At 42.4% G+C, this 21944-nt stretch overlaps 1 protein-coding gene across 1 annotated transcript; it reads left to right on the forward strand.

The window, feature by feature from the left end:
• The first annotated feature begins 20564 nt into the window (after positions 1-20564).
• Positions 20565-21944, forward strand: LOC141601712 (uncharacterized). The gene is made up of 3 exons (XM_074422009.1): positions 20565-20630; positions 20805-21316; positions 21428-21944. The coding sequence occupies exons 1-3, from the start codon at positions 20565-20567 to the stop codon at positions 21942-21944; spliced, it is 1095 nt and encodes a 364-aa protein (XP_074278110.1).

Below are 21944 nucleotides of genomic sequence, written 5' to 3' on the forward strand. Positions count from 1 at the left end.
AGAGTCAAAATCGACATCGGGCCAAAAACCGACCTCAAATTCAAATCCCGACTCACACGGGTCAAACCCGAGTCAAGCACACAAAACACCCACCTCAAGTAACACCCAAAATCATCTTATTAGATGCCCATATTGTTACACAACATCTTATATAAATACAACTTATCAAACCAACCAAACAAGGGATAGAGCAAAGGCCACATCCAAATTGAAAAGGACAATACACCCATTTGTATCACAAGGTAGCTCGCGCCTCTTTAGGGCGTCTTCCTAGCCTCTAAGCAAACTCAACCGATCTACCATCCCACAATTCTCTATAAATACCCACCATCATACACCACAATCCTCACGCGAGTGACCGCCCCCTCACCTCTCCCTTAAACTTCTAGACTCGACTTCCTAAGTCACAAAATCGACACGTGTTTACGACCTACCGATCGTAAACACAAGCCTTACACATTTTGTTTGGTACCGTCGCCGTGCATTCGACCGACCCATTTAACCAACTCAATTCATCAATCAACATATTTTTCAACAACATATTTTCAACTCATTTTCAAAACAAAATCCTTTTTTAAGGCACCTTTTTAAACTTCTTTGATCGCGATTAGTCACAACGAGAAAACCGTCTCTAAAGTCGTCTACTTCGCAAACATCAATACACGTAAGTTTGAGGGTGTAAATATCTCACTTATTTCATGTCTCTACTGTTTTTATGAGTTTATGAGCATGAAGAATGCATAACACGATTCAAATATAGGTTAGACGAGCCAAAACCGAGTTTTGGCCTGAGACAGAAGCTCCTTGCTATGCAGGGAAGCTCGCGCCTCTTATGGGTGTCCAGGTTAGACTCAAATGTGTTTGAGTTCGTCTTTCCTCCATCACTTTCTTTTATTTTTACTTCTTTCCTTTTACGGTTTTTACCATTTTAATTCATTTTTATGACAAACTTTTAACCATAAATCATAATCACCCTTGGTTCCATATACCATGACGGTTAAATCCGTGATTCGGTGATATTAATTGGTTAATTACATTTTAAAGGAAATCATTTTCTTTTATTTACCATTTTGATTCATTTTTATGATAAACATATTTTGACCATTACAAAAATCATTCTTGGTTCCTTATACCATGACGGTTTATTCCGTGACTCGATGATATTATTGGTTAATTACAAATTAAAGGGTATTTTAACCCCCCCCCCCCCCCCTTATTTTACTTAGCATTTTTCTCATTTATTTATACTTGCAAACATATTAGTCATAATTCATAATCATCCTTGGTTCTTTCTACCATGTCGGTTTAATCTGAGTACGATGACAAACTTGACTAATTACAAATAATTAAACTTAACATAATTAGTTCAAATCAAACATTTTCCTTTTACACATTTTACTATGCTTTTCAAACTTGCAAATCCGACAACGAATATTACTAACATAATAGTAATTATTCCGAGTCATGCAAATCATAGTTGCAAATCATTAATCACAAAAATTGGTTTTAAACAACCTTTTTAACAACCAGGAGGCACCTCTCGGCTCGCCTTATGGCTCGCGCCCCAAGAAGCTGCCTGTTTCCACCTTTTAAAACCTGGGCAGAGCCCCTTCCCTCGCCAATAGGTTCGCGCCCCAATGGGGCTGCCTGGCACTGTTCTGTCTCATTTTGATACTTGTCTAGGACGATCCCGATTACGGTTAACCCAAATACGTGACGGATCAGATCGACAAGTTTACGTTTTTACACTTTGTCATTTGACACCCTTTTTCAAATAAATGGATCGTGTTAAGCATCATAACCCGAATTTGGTAAATGGATGTTTAATTTCCGTTTTCATATGCAAATCAATCTAAATCCAACTTTGACACCGATTTCTTGGTACATGCATAAACAACCGACTTAGGAAATTATCACATGTTAGGTTAAGCTTTTGGATGCGCATTCATACATTTAAACCGTTTTATTAACTCTTGCACTTAAACAACCACGATCGATCAGTAGAGGCCGCTAACGCGGGCGGGATTGGGTGTCCGATTAAAGGGCTTCCCAATACGTACCCTCACCCCTTACTCAGAACCTTTGGATAGTGGATGGCCTTATCCAGGGCGTACGAGAGTCATTTTAGGCATAGAATGCTAAAAGGGGGACGAGTCCTTATCTTTAGTACCTATATCAAACACCTCATTTTGCCTTGATTGACCTAGGTATAAAGTGGATTCGAACGGGTTCCAAGCATCCCACAAATGCTTGGTGGCGACTCCGAACATCTCTAATCGTTTCAAGACCTTTGCCGAGACGAAACCGATCGATCTAAAGCGATCCGGTCGAAAGCATTTTACGCCGCGAGCGTGGCTTTCAAAAGACCACTGCATGTCCACAGATTGGCTTGGCGTGCAGGTGGCCCGTGACTACGGACCGGCAGGCGGCTCTTACCCGCAGACCGACTGGTGGGCCCACGTCCACAAATTGGCGAATCCGCTTGGGATAACTAGCACACTTGTGTCTTTGTGATCCTTAGAGGTGAAACTCGAACGAGGTCGTGGTTAAAATTGCATTAATTGATATTACGGTCATAAGTCGGGTTCCTTGTCCGGGCCCACAACCTAACCTTTATTGACCAATTGGCTCGTCTCGTCGGCGCGAGTTTTCTCATCCCCGCGTTTTGAATCCCGATTGAGTCAAGCATACCGTTGACGTTACACATTTCTGTTTCGTCAAAGAGCTTTCATCACCTTCGAGCACGAGGCTAGGGCACCCTCCTTACACATTTTGTTTGGATTGGTATCCCTCTCGCAAATCCGGGTTTGATTGCTTGGTGTGTAACCCACCCTTTTAAGCCAAAAGACGTGTCAGCATTATGCATAATATAATGAACTATGAGTGCTTATGTGTTTTGTGATCATAAGTCCTTCCGTGTCATTTTCAAATTTCAAAAACACCCTTTTGCGCCGTTATAATGGCCATTTCAAACCTCGGTCTTTCGCCGACTGTTGCATTTCAAACAACACACCTTTCTAGGCCGTCGTAATGACGATTTTAAAATCCGGTTTTCTACAACCATTTCAACACGCCTTTCTAGGCCGTCGTAATGACGATTTTCAAATCCGGTTTTTCACAACCATTTCAAACCTCGGTCTTTCGCCGACCGTTGCACGCCTTTTTAGGCCGTCGTAATGATAATTTTCAAACCCGGTTTTTACAACCGTTTCAAAGCACCTTTTCATGCCATCGTAATGACGACTTTCAATCCCGGTTTTTATAACCGTTTCAAAGCACCTTTTTATGCCGTTATAATGGCCACTTCAAAAACCCGGTTTTATAACCATTTCAAATACACTTTTTCATGTCGTCGTAATGACGATTTTCAAACTCGGTTTTTCACAACTGTTTAAAACCTCGGTCTTTCGCCGACCATTGCATTACCTTTTTATGCCGTCGTAATGACGATTTCAAACTCGGTTTCACAAACCATTTCAAAATACCGTTTTACGTCGTCATAATGGCCGTTTCAAACCTCGGTCCCTCGCCGACCGTTGCATTCTCAAAGCGCCTTTTTACGCCGTCGTAATGACAAATTCTATCCTCGAGTTTTCAAAATCTGAAATCAGTTTTCAACAAAAACATTTTTTTCAAACCATCGTAATGACGATTTCAACCCATGTAACTTTCCAAATTTCAAATCTCGTTTTCGAAATCAAATTTGGCTTTTCTAAGCCGTCGTAATGACGATTTCAATTCTCACACTTTTCGATTTGCATACCATCTTTCAAAGGTTAAAACGGTTTTCTGACCCGTCGTAATGACGAATTTAATCCTCATAATTTCCGATTTCAAATCTTTGAAAACAAATTTAACCGTTTTCAAATTTCAATCCAGTTTCAAATCATTTGAAAACAAATTTAACCTTTTTCAAATTTCAATTCAAAATCAAGTCTTTGAAAACAAATTTAACCGTTTTCAAATTTCAAATATAATTTCAAATCATTTGAAAATAAATTTAACCATTTTCAAATTTCAATTCAAATTCAAGTCTTTGAAAACCAATTTAACCATTTTCAGATTTCAAATCAAAACTCAATCTTTGAAAACAAATTTAACCGTATTCAAATTTTCAACCAAATGTTAAATTCTTTGAAAACAAATTTAACCGTTTTCAAGGCCATTGTGATGACAATTCTAAATTCTTCAATTATTGATTTTCAAATACGTGGTTCGGAATTTCAAAAAACCGTCTTCGGAAACAACATATTGTTTTCAGAGCCGCCGTAATCTCAACTTAAATTGTCTTTTGAAAACAAACCTAAGACAACCCTTTCAACTGGCCGGCCTTTTAAAGATCCCTACTCTTTGGAAGACGTCCATAAAACGACAAATGAATCTTTTTAAAAATTTATATTTTCGAAAATTTCATTCCACCTTTCTGATTCAGCCTCGAGTCGATTAGAGTCCAGTCGATTTCAAGTCCAGTCGTCTAGATAACGTTGAATCTCCGCCGAAGTTAGTACCTACCTTCTGGTCTAGGTCGTGTCGCCTAATTGTCGAGACATCTTCAATGGCGTTAGCAGAATCAAAACCTCTCGGGTATTAAAACCTATGTTTCCCCTACATTACGGGTCAAAGGTCAAGATTATGTACATGTCTTGTCCAACGGCGTCACGCCAGCAACAAACCTCCAAATCTCATCATAAGTCGTCTGTCTAGGCATCACTATGCCAAAGTCGGCACTCGAGTCTAAATTCAAGTCATGCACCAAGAGTTCAAACACAAGAGATCATTCACGATCTTTAATGAACTCATAACCTAGTCACACCGTCACGTCTCCACAACAAAACTGCCTTTTGTACATATGTGTCGTACTTGCCTTTATTTGTGCAATACCTTTCCAAGACAAGTTATAACGCCTATCGTTATGTCAAACACGAATCCCTTGGGTGCCATCAATCTTCAACAAGAAACTCAAGAAGCCGAGCAATCTGCATCCGCCATAACTTCTGCCGAAACCAACAACATGGTCCTTCGACTCCTAGCTACCGTGGAAAACTTGAGCACTCGTCTCTCCCAAGTTGAGGACAAAATGATAACCGGAAATTTTCCCTTTTCTGATATTGAGCTAAGGGTTAAGCTCCTTGAAACCGACTACCAACAAACAATAAAAACAATCCTCCAGAAAACCTTATTGGACACAGTTAGGAACTTTCCTTGGATTGCTCTCATCTCATCCTTCCCGACGATGAGAAAATTCGTGCAATTAATGAAGATGGACTACAAAGCGATATACCCACGCTCTCCGTCTTCATCAACAACATATTGTCAAAGTTTTGAGTGGTTATCGATGATTTAAACATTCAGGTAGCTAACTTGAGGAAAAGGATTGGTAATGCCGAAAATGAACCTGACCACCAAGGAGAAGACCCACACCCAATTCCCAACAAACAAATGCTGAAAATGAGAAACCGTCTTATGGTTCCCACACCCAAGAACCCACCAACAAAGAACATGAAATTGCCTCACCAAAATACCCTTCAAAATACCAAACAACATCCCAAAAACTTCCCATTGACAACAACTAAATCCTAGTTCCGCCTAGGATTGACAAAAAATAAACTCACCAAAACATCCCAAAAAACACCAATGTTGGAACCAGGGGAAAACATGAAAGGGTATTCACAGATTTCGGAATAACATATGGCACCGCTCTGGTGATACTTTCTTCAGAAGGATTACTGCAGCCTATTGGCCCCACTCCGGATCCAAAACCAGAAAATATGGCCCAATTTTGGAATGGCTACGCATATTGTCGATATCACAGAGGAAAGGGGCATAAATCTGAAGCGTGCTACGAGCTCAAGCACGCTATACAAGATGGAATTGAGGATGGCAGGTTTTCCACTTTACTCTTAACCACTCCAGACAAAGAACCTGGGCAGCCTAATAGGAAGTTCGTCGATTTGGGTGATCGAGAAGATGAGTATTCTGCCGATCATTTGGTAAAAAGGAGAAAGGTAGGCTCAACACCATCCTATCAGCAAGGAGATGGGGCTTTAGTTAAACATGTCATTGACTGCCTTCAGCCAAATCATGCATCCTGTTTAAAGGGTTGTAACATAAAAAGCATCGAGGACCTATCAACATAAATTTCTCGCATTGATGAAATCATTAAAGAAGGTTCAACATCTGCGACCCCTCCCGAAAAGCAAGTCTTCCGCATTACCGAAGAAAAATTTATAGAGCCTTCGCCAGAAAGAGCCACACACCTGCAAAGATAATTTTCAGACTTGGGCATGCCTTATGCCATTGCTTTTAGAGTGCTTGTCTCTGAAGGACTTATCCAACCAATTGGCCCCACTCCAGATCTTACACCCAAGAAAAGAGCTCGGTTTTCGGACGGTTCCCAATATTGCCTATTCCATAGGGGTAATGGGCACAACATAGAGATGTGCTGGAAGCTCAAACATATCATCAAAAACATGCTCGATGGTGGCAGGTTGTCTTTATCAACCCTGAATCATTTAATGGAAAAGAATGGTCCCCATGGGCGCCTTACCCCTCAAAAACAGGGCAACCTTCTAGGATCTTATCCCCCCGGCGTCCCAAACAACGAGAGTGAAGTGCTCAAGTGGGTTAATGCTCAAAACCAGACATTCAAGCCGATGGATGCTGCGAAAGAGACCTTCGAGGAGGAACATGATGATTAGGAGTTCGTATCTACGATTGAGTCCGAGTCCGAGTCTTAGGCTTTCTCATATCTATCCTAGCGTCTGTCCTTTTATTCCTAAATGACAACTGGGGTTGTCCCCATGAGTCACATGTATCCATCGAATCTGTGCTGACCTCTTATTTATCTAAATAAAAGCACGATTTCCAACTATCATACATTCTCCACTTTACCAGTTCCCGTTGACAACGAGAATTGATTTGAGAATTGATTTAAAACAAACAATATGTTCCAATTCAATGTGAGTACACTCGAGTGACGTTCCGTACCGAGTAAGTAAAGGACTTGAAACTCCATGTCCATTCTCTTTACCTATTCCATATCTGGCAATAGAAACCTTTCATTAGCACCTGATCTGGAACGAACTCTCAATCAAAGGGATCCTGCTATGAACCCAGAAGGTCTCCTTGTTCATAATCAATGACGGAAGGCAAGCCAATTCCCCACAAAAATATCCAAACACAGAGAATCAACCTCTCACCACTGGGTACATCCCCACTGGCACCTTCATCATCCTCGAATGAAGGACAGCAAAGAACCAATAGGTCCAAGCCAAAACAAATGCAAAAACCAAAACAAATGCGAAAACCAAAACAAATGCGAAAACCAAAGCCAATGCGAAAGCCAAGGCTAAAGTCAAAACGAAAAAAAAAAGTTCAAAAGCCATTTACCCAGGGCCAAAGCAAAAGGCAAAAATCAAAGGCCCAAGCTAATAGCCATTCACCCAAAGCCAAAGCGAAAGGCCAAAATCAAAGGCCCAAGCCAATCGCCAATTCACTCAAGGCTAAAGCCAAAGTCAAGGTCAAAGCAAAAACCAAAGTCAATTCACTCAAAGCAAAAGCCAAAGCCAAGGGCTACTCACCCAACGTCAAGGCCAAGACCCAAGCCAAAATCAAAACAAAACAAGATTCAAAACCCTTTTCTCAAAAAGGCCAAAATCGAAAGAAAGAATCCAACACACAAAATCCTGGACAAGTGAGTCCAAAATACCAAATCCAGGACCAACAAGTCCAAAGCCCAAGACCAACAAGTCCAACACACCAAATCCCGGACCAACAAGTCCAAAACACCTAACACTAAAACCTCAACCAAAACTGCTTCACCCCTAAGTCCTTCTAGAGACTGTTACAGGGAGACCTATCTAGGATCCTGGGAATTCCCCTCAAGATCATAACCAACATCGCTTCACCCTTAAGTCCTTCTAGAGACTGTTATAGGGAGAACTATCCAGGCTTCTGAGGATTCCCCTGAAGCTCGTAATATCACACCTTAACCTTTAAGGACCAGACATGGGATTATTATCCTAAATTATTTACCAACCATTTCGTGCTCAGGCCAAATCAAGCTTGAAACCCCATTCCGCAACGCATTACAAGCCGTAACCCATCGGCCTAAACACCACAAAATACAAACTCCAGATTTTTATCTGTCAAACAAACCTCTTATTACCAGGCTCCACATTCCATAATGTCGAAGCCATTTTCACCCTGACCCAGATACGGAGTCTTCAAAAAAAACATTGCTCCCCGGAACGGGACATGCCCATTTCATTCTTGGAGTCCACTTTTTAGTGTGCTCACATAACAAGAAACATTTTCACAAACTATGCCTCTTCGATTCATGATCAAGAGGGAATTATATCCAATCAAACTTCGAGTCACCAAACGGAATTTACCGTCGTGACCCTCAACTCCAGATTTTTATCTATCAAACAAACCCATTTTTACCAAGCTCCACATTCCATAATGTCGAAGCCATTTTCGCCTTGACCCAGATACGGAGTCCTCGGATGCTTTTCTACCGAGAACGGGACATACCTAGTCTACCCTTAGGGTCCACTTTTTAGTGTGCTCACATGATAAGGAATTTTCACAAATTACACCTATTCAATTTATGATCAAGGAGGAATTATCTCAAATCAATTTCTCGAGTCACCAAACGGAGTTTACCGTCGTGACCCTCACACTTTAAGGTCCTAACAACTCGCTTAGGCACACATTCAGACGAGTCACCAAACGGAGTTTACCGTCGTGACCCTCACACTTTAAGGCCCTAACAACTCGCTTAGGCACACATTCAGAACTATGATCTGGTTTGATTTCACATCATGTGACTACGTAGGCAGTCCTTCAAGGACACAACCATACACCTCAATTTCAATTATCAACACACAAGCAGAACTACGATCTGGTTTGATTTCACAAACACGCGAATACGTAGGCAGTCCTATTACGAGGACAGAACCACACAACCGCACACATTCAATTTTCACACCTTCAATTTGCAACCCATTGTATACACTCAGAACTACGATCTGGTTTGATTTCGCAAACACGCAAATACGTAGGCAGTCCTATTACAAGGGCACAACCGTATACTCCTTTCACAACATTTCCAATTTTCAATCCTCAATAACCAGCTCAGAACTACGATCTGGTTTGATTTCGCACACACGCGAATACGTAGGCAGTCCCCAACAGGGACACAACCGCACACCTATTTCAATCTCAACCATTAACATCAATCCTTAAAAGTGGCCCATCCAGCTGCAAAAATTAATCTCTTTACTGGGGGCTTCTTCCTTAAGATGTCGCCCATTCCTCCTTTTGCCAAATTTCGGTCTTCTAACTCTGGGGGCTTCTCTTTCGAGATGTCACCCATCCTTTATCCTCAAACATCTTTTGAGTCTTAACTACAGTCCAAAATAAAATTGCCCATAGTCTAGTACTCGGTTCAGACAATGACAAGGTCTTGGTTCAGCTCTCCGAATCATCATGCCTCAGGAAGGGATCTCAAACAAGCAAACAGAGGAAAAGATGTCTAGAGGAGATAATCAATTCTTATTCCCCAGCAGAGCGGATCTTCTACTCCGATGATCTGATACGTGTTGTCACCCTTTCTTGGCTAGGAGTTGCACTCACATGTGCAAAGTCTGTCAGAGTCACCCTTACGTCGTGTCGACACTGAATTTGCATCACGTTCACGACATCCTATATGTCAATTTGTCACTATACGTCCATATGAGTCATTATCGCAATGGTCGCGTGTCTCCAATCTATCAAATCACAGATCTACGAGTAATAAGACCCGCCTTTAAGATTCACAACATTCAAAAATTCTATCTCTCTTCGCGTGAGATATTACATGCTAGTTGCGTATATGCTAACTGCTCACATGCTTATGTGCTTACGTGCTTATATGTTTACATGCTAGTTGCTTATATGCTAACTGCCCACATGCTTATGTGCTTACGTGCTTATATGCTTGCATTCAATGTGCTTGTCTATGCGACTGCGGATTTGTGTGGTCACTAACCATGCAGATAATCTTGAGAAGAAAAAGGCACTCCAACTGAGCACTGGGCTCTTCCCAACAAACGGCGACCCGTCAAGTCCAAGGGCTTCAAACGCATCAATTACATGGCATACGAGTAAAACTCATATCCCCGGTGAGTCCTGAGAAGTTTCGAACTCTCCAGCGAGTGCCGATTTTCAAATGGAAGTCACATAGGTCCTTCAAACATCCTCACAACATCGTTCATGATACCAACGCAGCGCTCTTCCTAAATGGTTTTCCAGAGAACCTTGTTTACATGATTCATCCCCACAAAGTTCACTTAGGACCTCCAGCAAGTTGGAGTTCGTTGCTTCCTAGCAGAACCTATTAATGTCAACCTGGTTGGAAGTCATTACCAAACAATATATTGAAATAAACCCGATGTTTCAGGCTATTTCCCACAGTCGATCTTTCGACCATCGATGACTGGCGAGCCTCAAAACGCACCTTCAACATAGCTGGCGAGCCTTTGCACGCACACAAGAAGCAATTCAAGGACATATCCTGAAGATGCCTCAGGTATAACTCCTTCCTATGGCTGGCGAGCCTCAAAACGCACAACCTTCAACATCGGCGGGTAAGCCTTTGCGCGCAAAAGATTCAAGGACGTGTCCCGAAGATGTCTCAGGTATGATTCCTTCTTATGGCTGGCGAGCCTTTATACGTAGTCTAATGGACTTTAAACGACCCGAATCGAAAGTCGACAGACTCTAAAATGTTCCTGACGGCAGGTCCTTGACTCGAATCCCCGAGTCGCCTCGACGTCGCCCTTCCTGACGGCAGTTCCTTGGCTTAAACCCTTGTGAGTCTCCTCGACGTTGCAATGGTCTTCAGGTTGTAATCTTCGATTGAACTGGAGGCCATACTTTGACTTTCGCCCTGTCCAAGCCTCAGTCAAAGTGGGGGCTCTGTAGATACCCAGTATCTGCACCTTCCAAAAACCACCCGATGATGATCGGACTGTAATGTGTTTTTGATATGCGTGCGTGGATTGGCTATACCATTTGCATTAAAATAACACTATTTAGAGTTAAAACCATCTTCGGACCCAAAACCGACTCAGAAACCCGCAACTCGAGTCAACCTGAGTCAACCCAAATCTCGAATGTCAAAAATAATGCCATGAATGTCTTTATCATATCATTTCCATTAAAATGACCCTAATTAGAGTCAAAACCGATACCGGGCCAAAACCGACTCCAAATTCAAATCCCGACTCACACGGGTCAAACCCGAGTCAAGCACACAAAACACCCACCTCAAATAACACCCAAGAACATCTTATTAGATGCCCATATTGTTACACGACATCTTATATGAATACCACATATCAAACCAACCAAACAAGGGATAGAGCAAAGGCCACGTCCAACTTGAATAGGACAATACACCCATTTGTATCACAAGGTAGCTCGCGCCTCTTTAGGGTGTCTGCTTAGCCTCTAAGCAAAATCAACCAACCTACCATCCCACATTTCTCTATAAATACCCACCATCACACACAACAATCCTCAGGCGAGCGTCCGCCCCCTCACCTCTCCCTTAAACTTCTAGACTCGACTTCCTAAGTCACAAAATCGACACGTGTTTACGACCTATCGATCGTAAACACAAGCCTTACACATTTTGTTTGGTACCGTCGCCGTGCATTCGACCGACCCATTTGACCAACTCAATTCATCAATCAACATGTTTTTCAACAACATATTTTCAACTCATTTTCAAAACAAAATCCTTTTTTAAGGCACCTTTTTAAACTTCTTTGATCGCGATTAGTCACAACGAGAAAACCGTCTCTAAAGTCATCTACTTCGCAAACATCAATACACGTAAGTTTGAGGGTGTAAATATCTCACTTATTTCATGTCTCTACTGTTTTTATGAGTTTATGAGCATGAAGAATGCATAACACGATTCAAATATAGGTTAGACGAGCCAAAACCGAGTTTTGGCCTGAGACAGAAGCTCCTTGCTATGCAGGGAAGATCGCGCCTCTTGTGGGTGTCCAGGTTAGACTCAAATGTGTTTGAGTTCGTCTTTCCTCCATCACTTTCTTTTATTTTTACTTCTTTCCTTTTACGGTTTTTACCATTTTAATTCATTTTTATGACAAACTTTTAACCATAAATCATAATCACCCTTGGTTCCATATACCATGACGGTTAAATCCGTGACTCGGTGATATTAATTGGTTAATTACATTTTAAAGGAAATCCTTTTCTTTTATTTACAATTTTGATTCAGTTTTATGATAAACATATTTTGACCATTACAAAAATCATCCTTGGTTCCTTATACCATGACGGTTTATTCCGTGACTCGATGATATTATTGGTTAATTACAATTTAAGGGTATTTTAACCCCCTTTTATTTTCCTTAGCATTTTTCTCATTTATTTACACTTGCAAACATATTAGTCATAATTCATAATCATCCTTGGTTCTTTATACCATGTCGGTTTAATCTGAGTACAATGACAAACTTGACTAATTACAAATAATTGAACTTAACATAATTAATTCAAATCAAACATTTTCCTTTTACACATTTTACTATGCTTTTTAAACTTACAAATCCGACAACGAATATTATTAACGTAATAGTAATTATTCTGAGTCTTGCAAATCATTAATCACAAAAAATGGTTTTAAACAACCTTTTTAACAACCAGGAGGCACCTCTCGGCTCGCCTTATGGCTCGCGCCCCAAGAAGCTGCATGTTTCCACCTTTTAAAACCCGGGCAGAGCCCCTTCCCTCGCCAATAGGCTCGCGCCCCAATGGGGCTGCCTGGAACTGTTCTGTCTCATTTTGGTACTTGTCTAGGATGATCCCGATTACGATTAACCCGAATACGTGACGGATCAGATCGACAAGTTTACGTTTTTACACTTTGTCATTTGACACCCTTTTTCAAATATATGGATCGTGTTAAGCATCATAACCCGAATTTGATAAATGGATGTTTAATTTCCGTTTTCACATGCAAATCAATCTAAATCCAACTTTGACACCAATTTCTTGGTACATGCATAAACAACCGACTTAGGAAATTATCACATGTTAGGTTAAGCTTTTGGATGCGCATTCATGCATTTAAACCGTTTTATCACATGTCCGATTAAAGGGCTTCCCAATACGTACCCTCACCCTTTACTCAGAACCTTTGGATAGTGGATGGCCTTATCCAGGGCGTACGAGAGTCATTTTAGGTATAGAATGCTAAAAGGTGGACGAGTCCTTATCTGTAGTACCTATGTCAAACACCGCTTTTTGCCTTGATTGACCTAGGTATAAAGTGGATTCGAACGGGTTCCAAGCATCCCACAAATGCTTGGTGGCGACTCCGAACATCTCTAATCATTTTGAGACCTTTGCCGAGACGAAACTGACCGATTTAAAGCGATCCGGTCGAAATCATTTTACGCCGCCGAGCGTGGCTTTCAAAAGGCCGCTTCATGTCCACAGATTGGCTTGGCATGCAGGTGGCCAGTGACTACGGTCCGGCAGGCGGCTCTTACCCGCAGACCGGCTGGTGGGCCCACGTCCACACACAGTGAAAAACAAGTATCCTTTGCCAAGGATTGATGATCTTTTTGACCAGCTGAGTGGCGCAGAAGTGTTTTCAAAGATCGACCTAACGTCGGGTTATCATCAGTTGAGGATAACAGATGAGGATGTCCCTAAGACAGTTTTTCGGTCACGTTATGGTCACTATGAGTACGTAGTGATGCCTTTTGGGTTGACGAATGCACCAGCAGTTTTCATGGATCTTATGAACCGGATTTTCAGCCCGTTCTTGGATAGGTTTGTAGCCGTCTTCATTGATGACATCTTGGTCTACTCTAAGTCTAAGGAGCATGAGGAGCATCTGAGGTTAGTTTTGTAGACTTTGCGAAATAACCAGTTACTCCCTCCCATCCAGACCAAAGGTTACAGTTGCTTTTTGGCACTATTTATGGTCGTAGGGAATCTTTGATATTATTCTTAATCTATAAGATAAAATATAGTCATGTGAGATCTTGTTTGATTTATCGTCATGAATGCTATAAGAATATCAAATTTTTATAATTTTTAATAATGTGTAACTAAAGATATGCACGTTACAAAATGTGCTTCGTCAAGTGTGATAAAGCAACTGTAACCTTTGGTCTGGATGGGAGGGAGTATATGCCAAGTTATCTAAGTGCGAGTTTTGGTTAAAGAAGGTGGCTTTTCTGGGTCATGTGATATCTAAAGAGGGTGTTTCAGTGGATCCTAGCAAGATTGAGGCAGTGACCAAGTGGGAATCACCAAAGAATGTTGCTGAGATTCGGAGTTTCTTGGGCTTGGCTGGCTACTACAGGAGGTTCGTGAAAGACTTCTCTACGATCGCTAGGCCTCTGACAGCATTGATGAGAAAAGAGATCAGATTTCGTTGGGATGAGAGTTGTGAGACGGCGTTCCAAACCTTAAAGGAGATTTTGACCACAACTTTTATCTTAGCTCTACCAGAGGGAAGTGAGAACTTTGAAGTATACACCGATGCTTCAAAGAATGGTTTGGCTTGTGTTTTGATGCAGAATGGGAAGGTTAAAGCTTATGCGTTGAGGCAGTTGAAGCCGTATGAGGAGAACTATCCTACTCATGATTTGGAGCTGGGTCCAGTTGTTTTTGCTCTTAAGATTTTGAGGCACTACCTTTTGGGGCAACCTTTAAGGTGTTTTCAGATCATAAGAGTCTGAAGTATATCTACACTCAGAAAGAGCTTAACCTGCGACAGAGGCGATGGATGGAGTTGATTTGGGACTATGACATGGAGATCATCTATCACGAGGGTAAGGCCAATGTGGTGGCAGATGCTTTGAGTAGAAAGAGTGTTTATTTGTTGTGTACAGTTATGTCTTTACTGAAACTGAGGGATGAGATGTCCAAGATGGGGATTCATATGATTTGGAAAGGAGATGCCATCGGGGACTTGACAATCGAGCCAAACATGTATGATGATATAAAGAGGAAACAAGAGCTTGATCCAAAGATTCAGGAATGGAAGTCAAGGGTAGAGAATGGCACGGTTTCGAGGTTTTCTATCCACACATATGGGAGTGTTCGTTTCGATGGGAGATGGTGTGCTCCTAGTGATGTAGATTTGAGGAGGGTGATCATGACGGAGGCTCATTGCACTCCTTATTCAGTTCACCCAGGGGGTGACAAGCTTTATAAGGATCTAAAGGAAACGTTTTAGTGGCCTAATATGAAGAGGGATGTGGCCAAGTTCGTGGCTAGATGTCTAACCTGCCAGAGAGTAAAGGGTGAGCAATGAAGACCGCAAGGTAAGATTCAGTCACTTGAGGTACCAGAGTGGAAGTGGGAGTCGATCTCTATGGACTTTATCTTGCGGTTACCAAGGACTCAGCAAGGTAACAATGTGATTTGGGTGATCGTCGATCGTTTAACAAAGTCAGCCCACTTCATTCCGATGAAGGATACTTGGACCAAGATACAGCTAGCCTTGGGTTATAGGAAGCGTGTGGTTCGATTACATGGTGTGACAAAGGATATAGTGTCAGATTGAGATGCGGTGTTTATATCACGGTTTTGGCAAGAGTTGCAGGATTTGATGGGAACGAACTTAAAGATGAGTACAACTTTTCATCCTACGACAAATGGTCAGACTTAGAGGACTATCAAGACTTTGGAGGATATGTTGAGGGCTTTTGCCATGGAGTTCGGTGGGAGTTGGGAAGATAGGCTGGACTTGATCGAGTTTTTATACAACAACAGCTATCACACCAGTATTGGAATGGCATCGTTTGAGGCTTTGTATGGCGTGAAGTGCAAGAGTCCAGTTTGTTGGGACGATAGTGCAGAGACAATGGTTTTAGGACCACATATGGTGCAAGATATGATTGAGCAAGTTCGTCTGATTCGTCAAAAGTTGAAAGCAGCTCAAGATCGCCAAAAGAGTTATGCAGATTTGCACCATAGGGACATCGAGTTCGCAGTGGGTGACAAGGTCCTTTTGAAAGTATCGTCTGTGAGAGGGGTAATGTAGTTTGGCAAGAAAGGGAAATTGAGTCAGAAGTTTATCGGCCCGTATGAGATCTTAGATCGTGTAGGTGAAGTAGCCTACCGGCTAGATTTACCACCAGCGTTGGATCGAGTCCACAACGTGTTTCATGTTTCAAAACTCCGGTAGTATGTAAGTGACCCATCATATGTGCTTGAGGTTTAGAACATAGAACCTGATGAGTCTCTAACTTATGCGGAGAATCCTAAGGAGATCTTAGACTGAAAAGTGCGCAAGACAAGGAACAGTGAGACCGTCTTACTAAAGGTACTTTGGTCTAATCACAATGTAGAAGAGGCCACATGGGAACCAGAGGAGTCGATGAGAGAGCATTTTCCTCATCGTTTTTATCAAGTATGTTTGGTTACGGGGACGTAACCGTTGTCTTTTAAGGGGGGTAGGAGATGGTCGCATGCTTGTTTTTGGGTTAGTTTGAGTTAGCTTAGCTATGTTTGTGCCATCTTTTCAGTTTGAGTTGGGTGTTTTGTCTTTTATGGTGGGAGTTGTTTGGTACTTGGAGTAGTTGTCGCGTTGTTGTTGAGGAGTTATGTTGGTGTTGTTGGTGTTGTTTAGTGTATAGTGTGAACTTCGGGGACGAAGTTCTTTTTAAGTAGGGAAGACTGTAATACTACGGTTTTCTAAGCCTGTTACTCGGCTGAATATGGCTTACTCGGACGAGTAATGTGTCGTGTATTTCTGGTCAGGCTACTCTCCAGGAATACGCGGCCGAGTATGGAAATACTCGACCGAGTAGGGGATACTCGACCGAGTATACTCAATACTCGACCGAGTATCCGGTCTGACGGTGATTATTTCCGCGGTTTGATTTAGAGAGGATTAGAGTTATATAAACGGGATTTACAGTTTCTTAATCACTTTTACTAAAACCTAAGCCTCCAACGTAACTCTAATCATCTCTAATCTCTCTCAAGTTCGTGGATTGCTCATGAGTCTTGTTCATCCTTCTCTTGCGTCGATTGTGTCGGTAAGCCTCTAGTTCTACAAGTTTTTTCAATTTGTCTTTAGGGTTTGCCCTAGTTTAATGATTTGGGGGAAAAGGGGATTTTGGCATGATGGTAATTGGAATTTTATGGTTATTGTTAGGTGGAGATTTTGTAGAGGAGTCGTTTTATCTTGCTTGATTGTCTCGTGTCAGATTGTGCTAAGGTAGGGTTTCCTTACTCAGTAACTGTATAATTGATTTAATGCATTGTTGTGATTGATTGATTTGATTCATGCTGTTGATTGATTGTTGTTGGTGGACTGGAGTATGGGTGTTGGAGTTGAGATTGTTTTTTATGTTTGCGAGGTGCGTCCTCGGCTGAGTGGAGTCACTTGCAGGAGTGGCTTCATGCCCCTGATTCGCCCTCTATGGAACCCACCACAAGAAGGGATATACATATTAATGAACAGGGTTATCGCTCGTTGATGAGCGGGGCTTAGGTGGGCAAGGCTATGGTCCCCCACTGGCAGGGCTACACACTTTGGTGTGTAGTCAGTTATGAGATGTGATTGGGAGTTAGATGTGGATAGTGAAATAGTTGTTTATCTTTATCGTACTTTGTCTTATTTTGATTATGCAGTGACCTGACCCCGTTCTTGTTTTGTAAAATCTGTGGTGATCCATTCGGGGATGGTGAGCAGATTGTGACAGGTGATGATGGTCTTTAGCTATGGGGACGAGATGGGAGTCATCACTTCGAGTCTAGCTTCCGCTCTCACGAGTTTAGCTGCTTTAGATCCATTTGTTATGAGTACTAGTGAACATTTGTTTTGGATTTGATTTTGGAACTTGTAAACTTTAACTTTTATACCTTAATAAATGTTGTGGAATAGTTTCTTTTGATCTACTAACTTCGGGCAACCGAGATGGTAACAATCTCTCATGCTAGGGTGGTCCTTGGCTAGACACCTTGGTATGTGGGGATGTTACACTTATGGATGGTTGGAGTTTATCAACTAATAATAGATGGCATAAAGGAGGGAGGATTTGGATCTTATGGAATCCTTCCATTTTTCAAGTAGATTTTATGGAGTACTCAGCTCAATGCATTAACATTAGAATACTAGAAATAGCTACAAATAAGAGCTTCTGTCTATCAATGGTGTATGGTTTTAATGATTTAGCTCGGAGGCGGGCTTTGTGGGAACAGCTTGGTAATTTTGCATCTGTGGTTAATGGCCCTTGGGAACAGCTTGGTAATTTTGCATCTGTGGTTAATGGCCCTTGGCTAGTGTGTGGAGATTTCAACATTGTGCTGGCTCATTCTGAAAGAATTGGAGGGAATAGTAGTGATGCTGAAATTGATGATTTTCAAGCTTGTGTGGCCAAGTGTGAATTAATTGATAGCCATGTTGTGGGGTCTTTGTTCACTTGGCATAACAAGCAAGATATTGCTACTAGGGTGTATAGTAGGCTGGATAGGATGTTAATTAATAGGGATTAGAGTACTCAAATGCAGGAAATGTATGCTAATTTCTTGCCCGAGGGGGACTTTGACCATACTCCTTGCATTTTGATGAGTAGGAATCAGCCATTGCATCATAAGAAGCCTTTCAAGTACTACAATATGTGGGGGAAGGCTTCATTTTATCTTAATACCGTAAGTAGCTGGTGGATATGCCATTTCAAGGTACAAAGATGTTATGCCTTGTATCCAAACTCAAGCAATTAAAAAGCAGATTCATAGGCTATAATAAAGAGCATTTTTGTGATATTGAAAAGAGTACTATGTTAGCTCTGAAAAATCTTGAATACATACAAACTAAAATTGCAGCTAATATAGGAGATAGATACTGGTTAAATAAAGAACATGCTACTGCTGTTGAATACAAGGAGATGCAGGAAGCTTGTTCTCATTTTTTGCAGCAGAAAGCCAAAGCTAGTTGTTTGGGCCAAATTCCGCATATTGGCCTAATAGAGAGTAAGCCCATCAAGACTAGTTGAGCACCTTGGGCCAAGTAGATTAGCAATAGCAAATGGCCCGTGAATAGAAGAAACTCGCGTGTTGTGGAATCATCAGGGAGAATTCAGGGAGATTTTTGGGAGATCAGGGAGAATAGAATACAAGGTCGCGTTTATGGAAAGAAGCGTGGTAGGACTAATATTACTTGTCATAAAAGGAGTAGAACACAAGTAGGGTTCCTACCCTATAAATAGCCAAGAAGACAAGGAAGACTATTTATTCGAGAACTATCATACAAACATAACGCAATTGTACTAGCTAGACCATCGTGCCGTCTCCTTTGTACTCATTCTCATATTCAAAGCTAGTGCACTCATTGGAAGGGTACCGTCCCTTCCTGCGGTCGTTTCCCACATTGGGTTTTCCGCGTCACCAAACCACTTGTGCTAATCTCTACTTTCATCTTTAATTTCCTTATTTAGCATTAGCATAAACAATTCAATCGACATACAACGAATAAGACCACATTGACCTAACTTAACCTAATTCGGTTGAAAATTACCAAAACAGTTTGGCGCCCACCGTGGGGCATTGTGGTCATCAATCATTAATTACTCAGACACATAATGGAAAAACAAACATCAGCAGCTGTGTCAGGGAGCGGCCAGCCGTCTATACCACCAAATCCTATCTTAAATCCAGCATCGGCGGCTTAAACTCAGGCATCCGGACACACGCCAAGAACCACATCTGTGACAAAAGTCACTCTGCCTCCCAAAACTCCTGTTGTGACGGCACAATCCAGATCAGACAAAGGACCAAGAAGTTCAGGCCTCACTCCACCGCCAAGTACAACACAAACCTTGCTTAGTGGCATGGAAAATCTGCAGAAGGTCATAGAAGGTATGCGAAAAGACCAGAGGAAGGCAGAAGCTGAGGCAAGGAAGAGGAACAGGGAACTCTGGCGGTAGATAGACATTCTGAGGCAACAATCCAGCACACCAGCAAGCGCGGAGGATGAAGATCGTGCCCTAGTAGTAGATCTCACCTAGAGGGCATCGGGCAGCAGGAGTCAACCTCGGCAAATACCAGCCGAATTGGTAACAAGATTAGATCTGACAGCAGTACCAACAGGAGAAAGGATAGTCCCACAAGGACTTGGATACCTCACTCCAGACAGCTGGCAGCCTGCCAGCTGCGTGGAGATATAACCAGGTAACACCCCAGTTAGTAACTTCGTAATAGTAAACCAAACACCAGGTGCAGGATCCACAGGTAGTTCGCAGGTAAGCTGGCATCAGGGAATGCTCGTGACTTCAGCCCCACTGGGTAGCACGCCGCATCAAAATCCTCTGGAATTCGGGCCTGGGAGATGCACTCCAAATTAGCAGATAGCAGAAAGACGTAGCTCAAACTCAGGAAGCCTAACCAACCAGCAGTATCTAGAGCTGAGGGAGATGCTGAGCAAAGTCCCAGAACTGCCACCTCCACTCGAGAAGGCAGCACCCGACAGTTATGCTGACTCGTCATTCGTGGATGCAATATCTGTCGTTGCCATGCCGAAAGGATTCACAAACCCGAACATGACTCTCTTTGATGGCACAACAGATCCCTTTGACCACGTAAGCCAATACAAGCAAAAAATGATGTCAGTGACAGCCGTCGGACACGTAAAAGAAGCTTGTATGTGCAAGGGGTTTGGATCCACACTGTTGGGACCAGCACTCTGATGGCTCGTAAGTCTGCCTAACTGATCAATATCCATATTTGCTGACCTGGTGAACGTATTTACTAAGCAATTCGCAAGCAGCCGGAAACCACAAAAGCATGCAGGCGACTTGTACAGAATTATTCAAGGCGCAAATGAGACCATTGGGGAATATAACACCAGGTTCAATAATGAGAAGGTGGCAGTACGGGAATGCGACGTGTCAACAGCAGTGGAAGCCTTCATAAGGGGCTTACACCATGAGTCAGACCTGTATAAGCACCTGACTATGCACCCTTATCATAGCTTTGAAGCGGTGCAAGAGAAAGCGGCAGCTGCGATCAGATTGGAAGAAGACAACCTAGCTAGAGCCAGCATGCCAAGTACGCCAAGCGTATCCAGCACATCAGCCATGGAGAAGTCAAATAGAAAACAGCCCACCAGCAAGAAGGAGGAAAGGTACATGCCATATGGTAGGGGAGTCAACAGAATCGGCAATAGAGAAGAGAATCACCAACTCTTCATACTGACAGAATATGGATTCACAACTAGCGTCGGAGGACTCCTAAATGCACTCAGGGAGATGGGAGACGGGGTAAGGTGGCCCAAGCCACCACTAGAAGGACAGTCATAGCGAAAAGACAGTAAGAAAAAATGTGAGTTCCATCGTGACATTGGGCATAACACAGAAGAGTGTTACACTCTGCGCAGAGAGATCAGGCGCCTACATAAACAAGAGGAGTTAAGCCACCTATTACCACGTGGGGGCAAGCAGCAAGATAAGGTAGGTTCCACGAAGCCCGCAGCACCACCTACATGCACCAAAATAATAAACGTGATAACAGGCGGCTCAGACTTAAGCGGGTTAACATATTCAGCAGCCAAAAGGCGTGCTACGGAAACCAAGGGAGACAGACCAGAGACTTCCTGCAGGGTTTCCCACAGCAACCTGCCTGCTGTCGCTTTTGACGAGGAGGATGTACATGATAGTCACGAACATCATGATGCACTTATCATAATGTTATCAATGGCCAACTGCACGGTTAGAAAGGTTCTGCTGGTTACTGGTAGTTCTGTCAACCTAATCATATTAAAGACCATAGAAAACATGGGGTTCAGCGAGAAAGACTTGCAGAAGAAAACCATTCCGCTGGTAGGGTTCAGTGGAGAAACAGCTAACTCATTGGGAGAAATCGTGATCCCAACCTATGCTGGAGGAGTCAACTAA

Source organism: Silene latifolia, chromosome 9 (genome assembly GCF_048544455.1).
Source record: "Silene latifolia isolate original U9 population chromosome 9, ASM4854445v1, whole genome shotgun sequence".
NCBI classification, from domain to species: Eukaryota; Viridiplantae; Streptophyta; class Magnoliopsida; order Caryophyllales; family Caryophyllaceae; genus Silene; species Silene latifolia.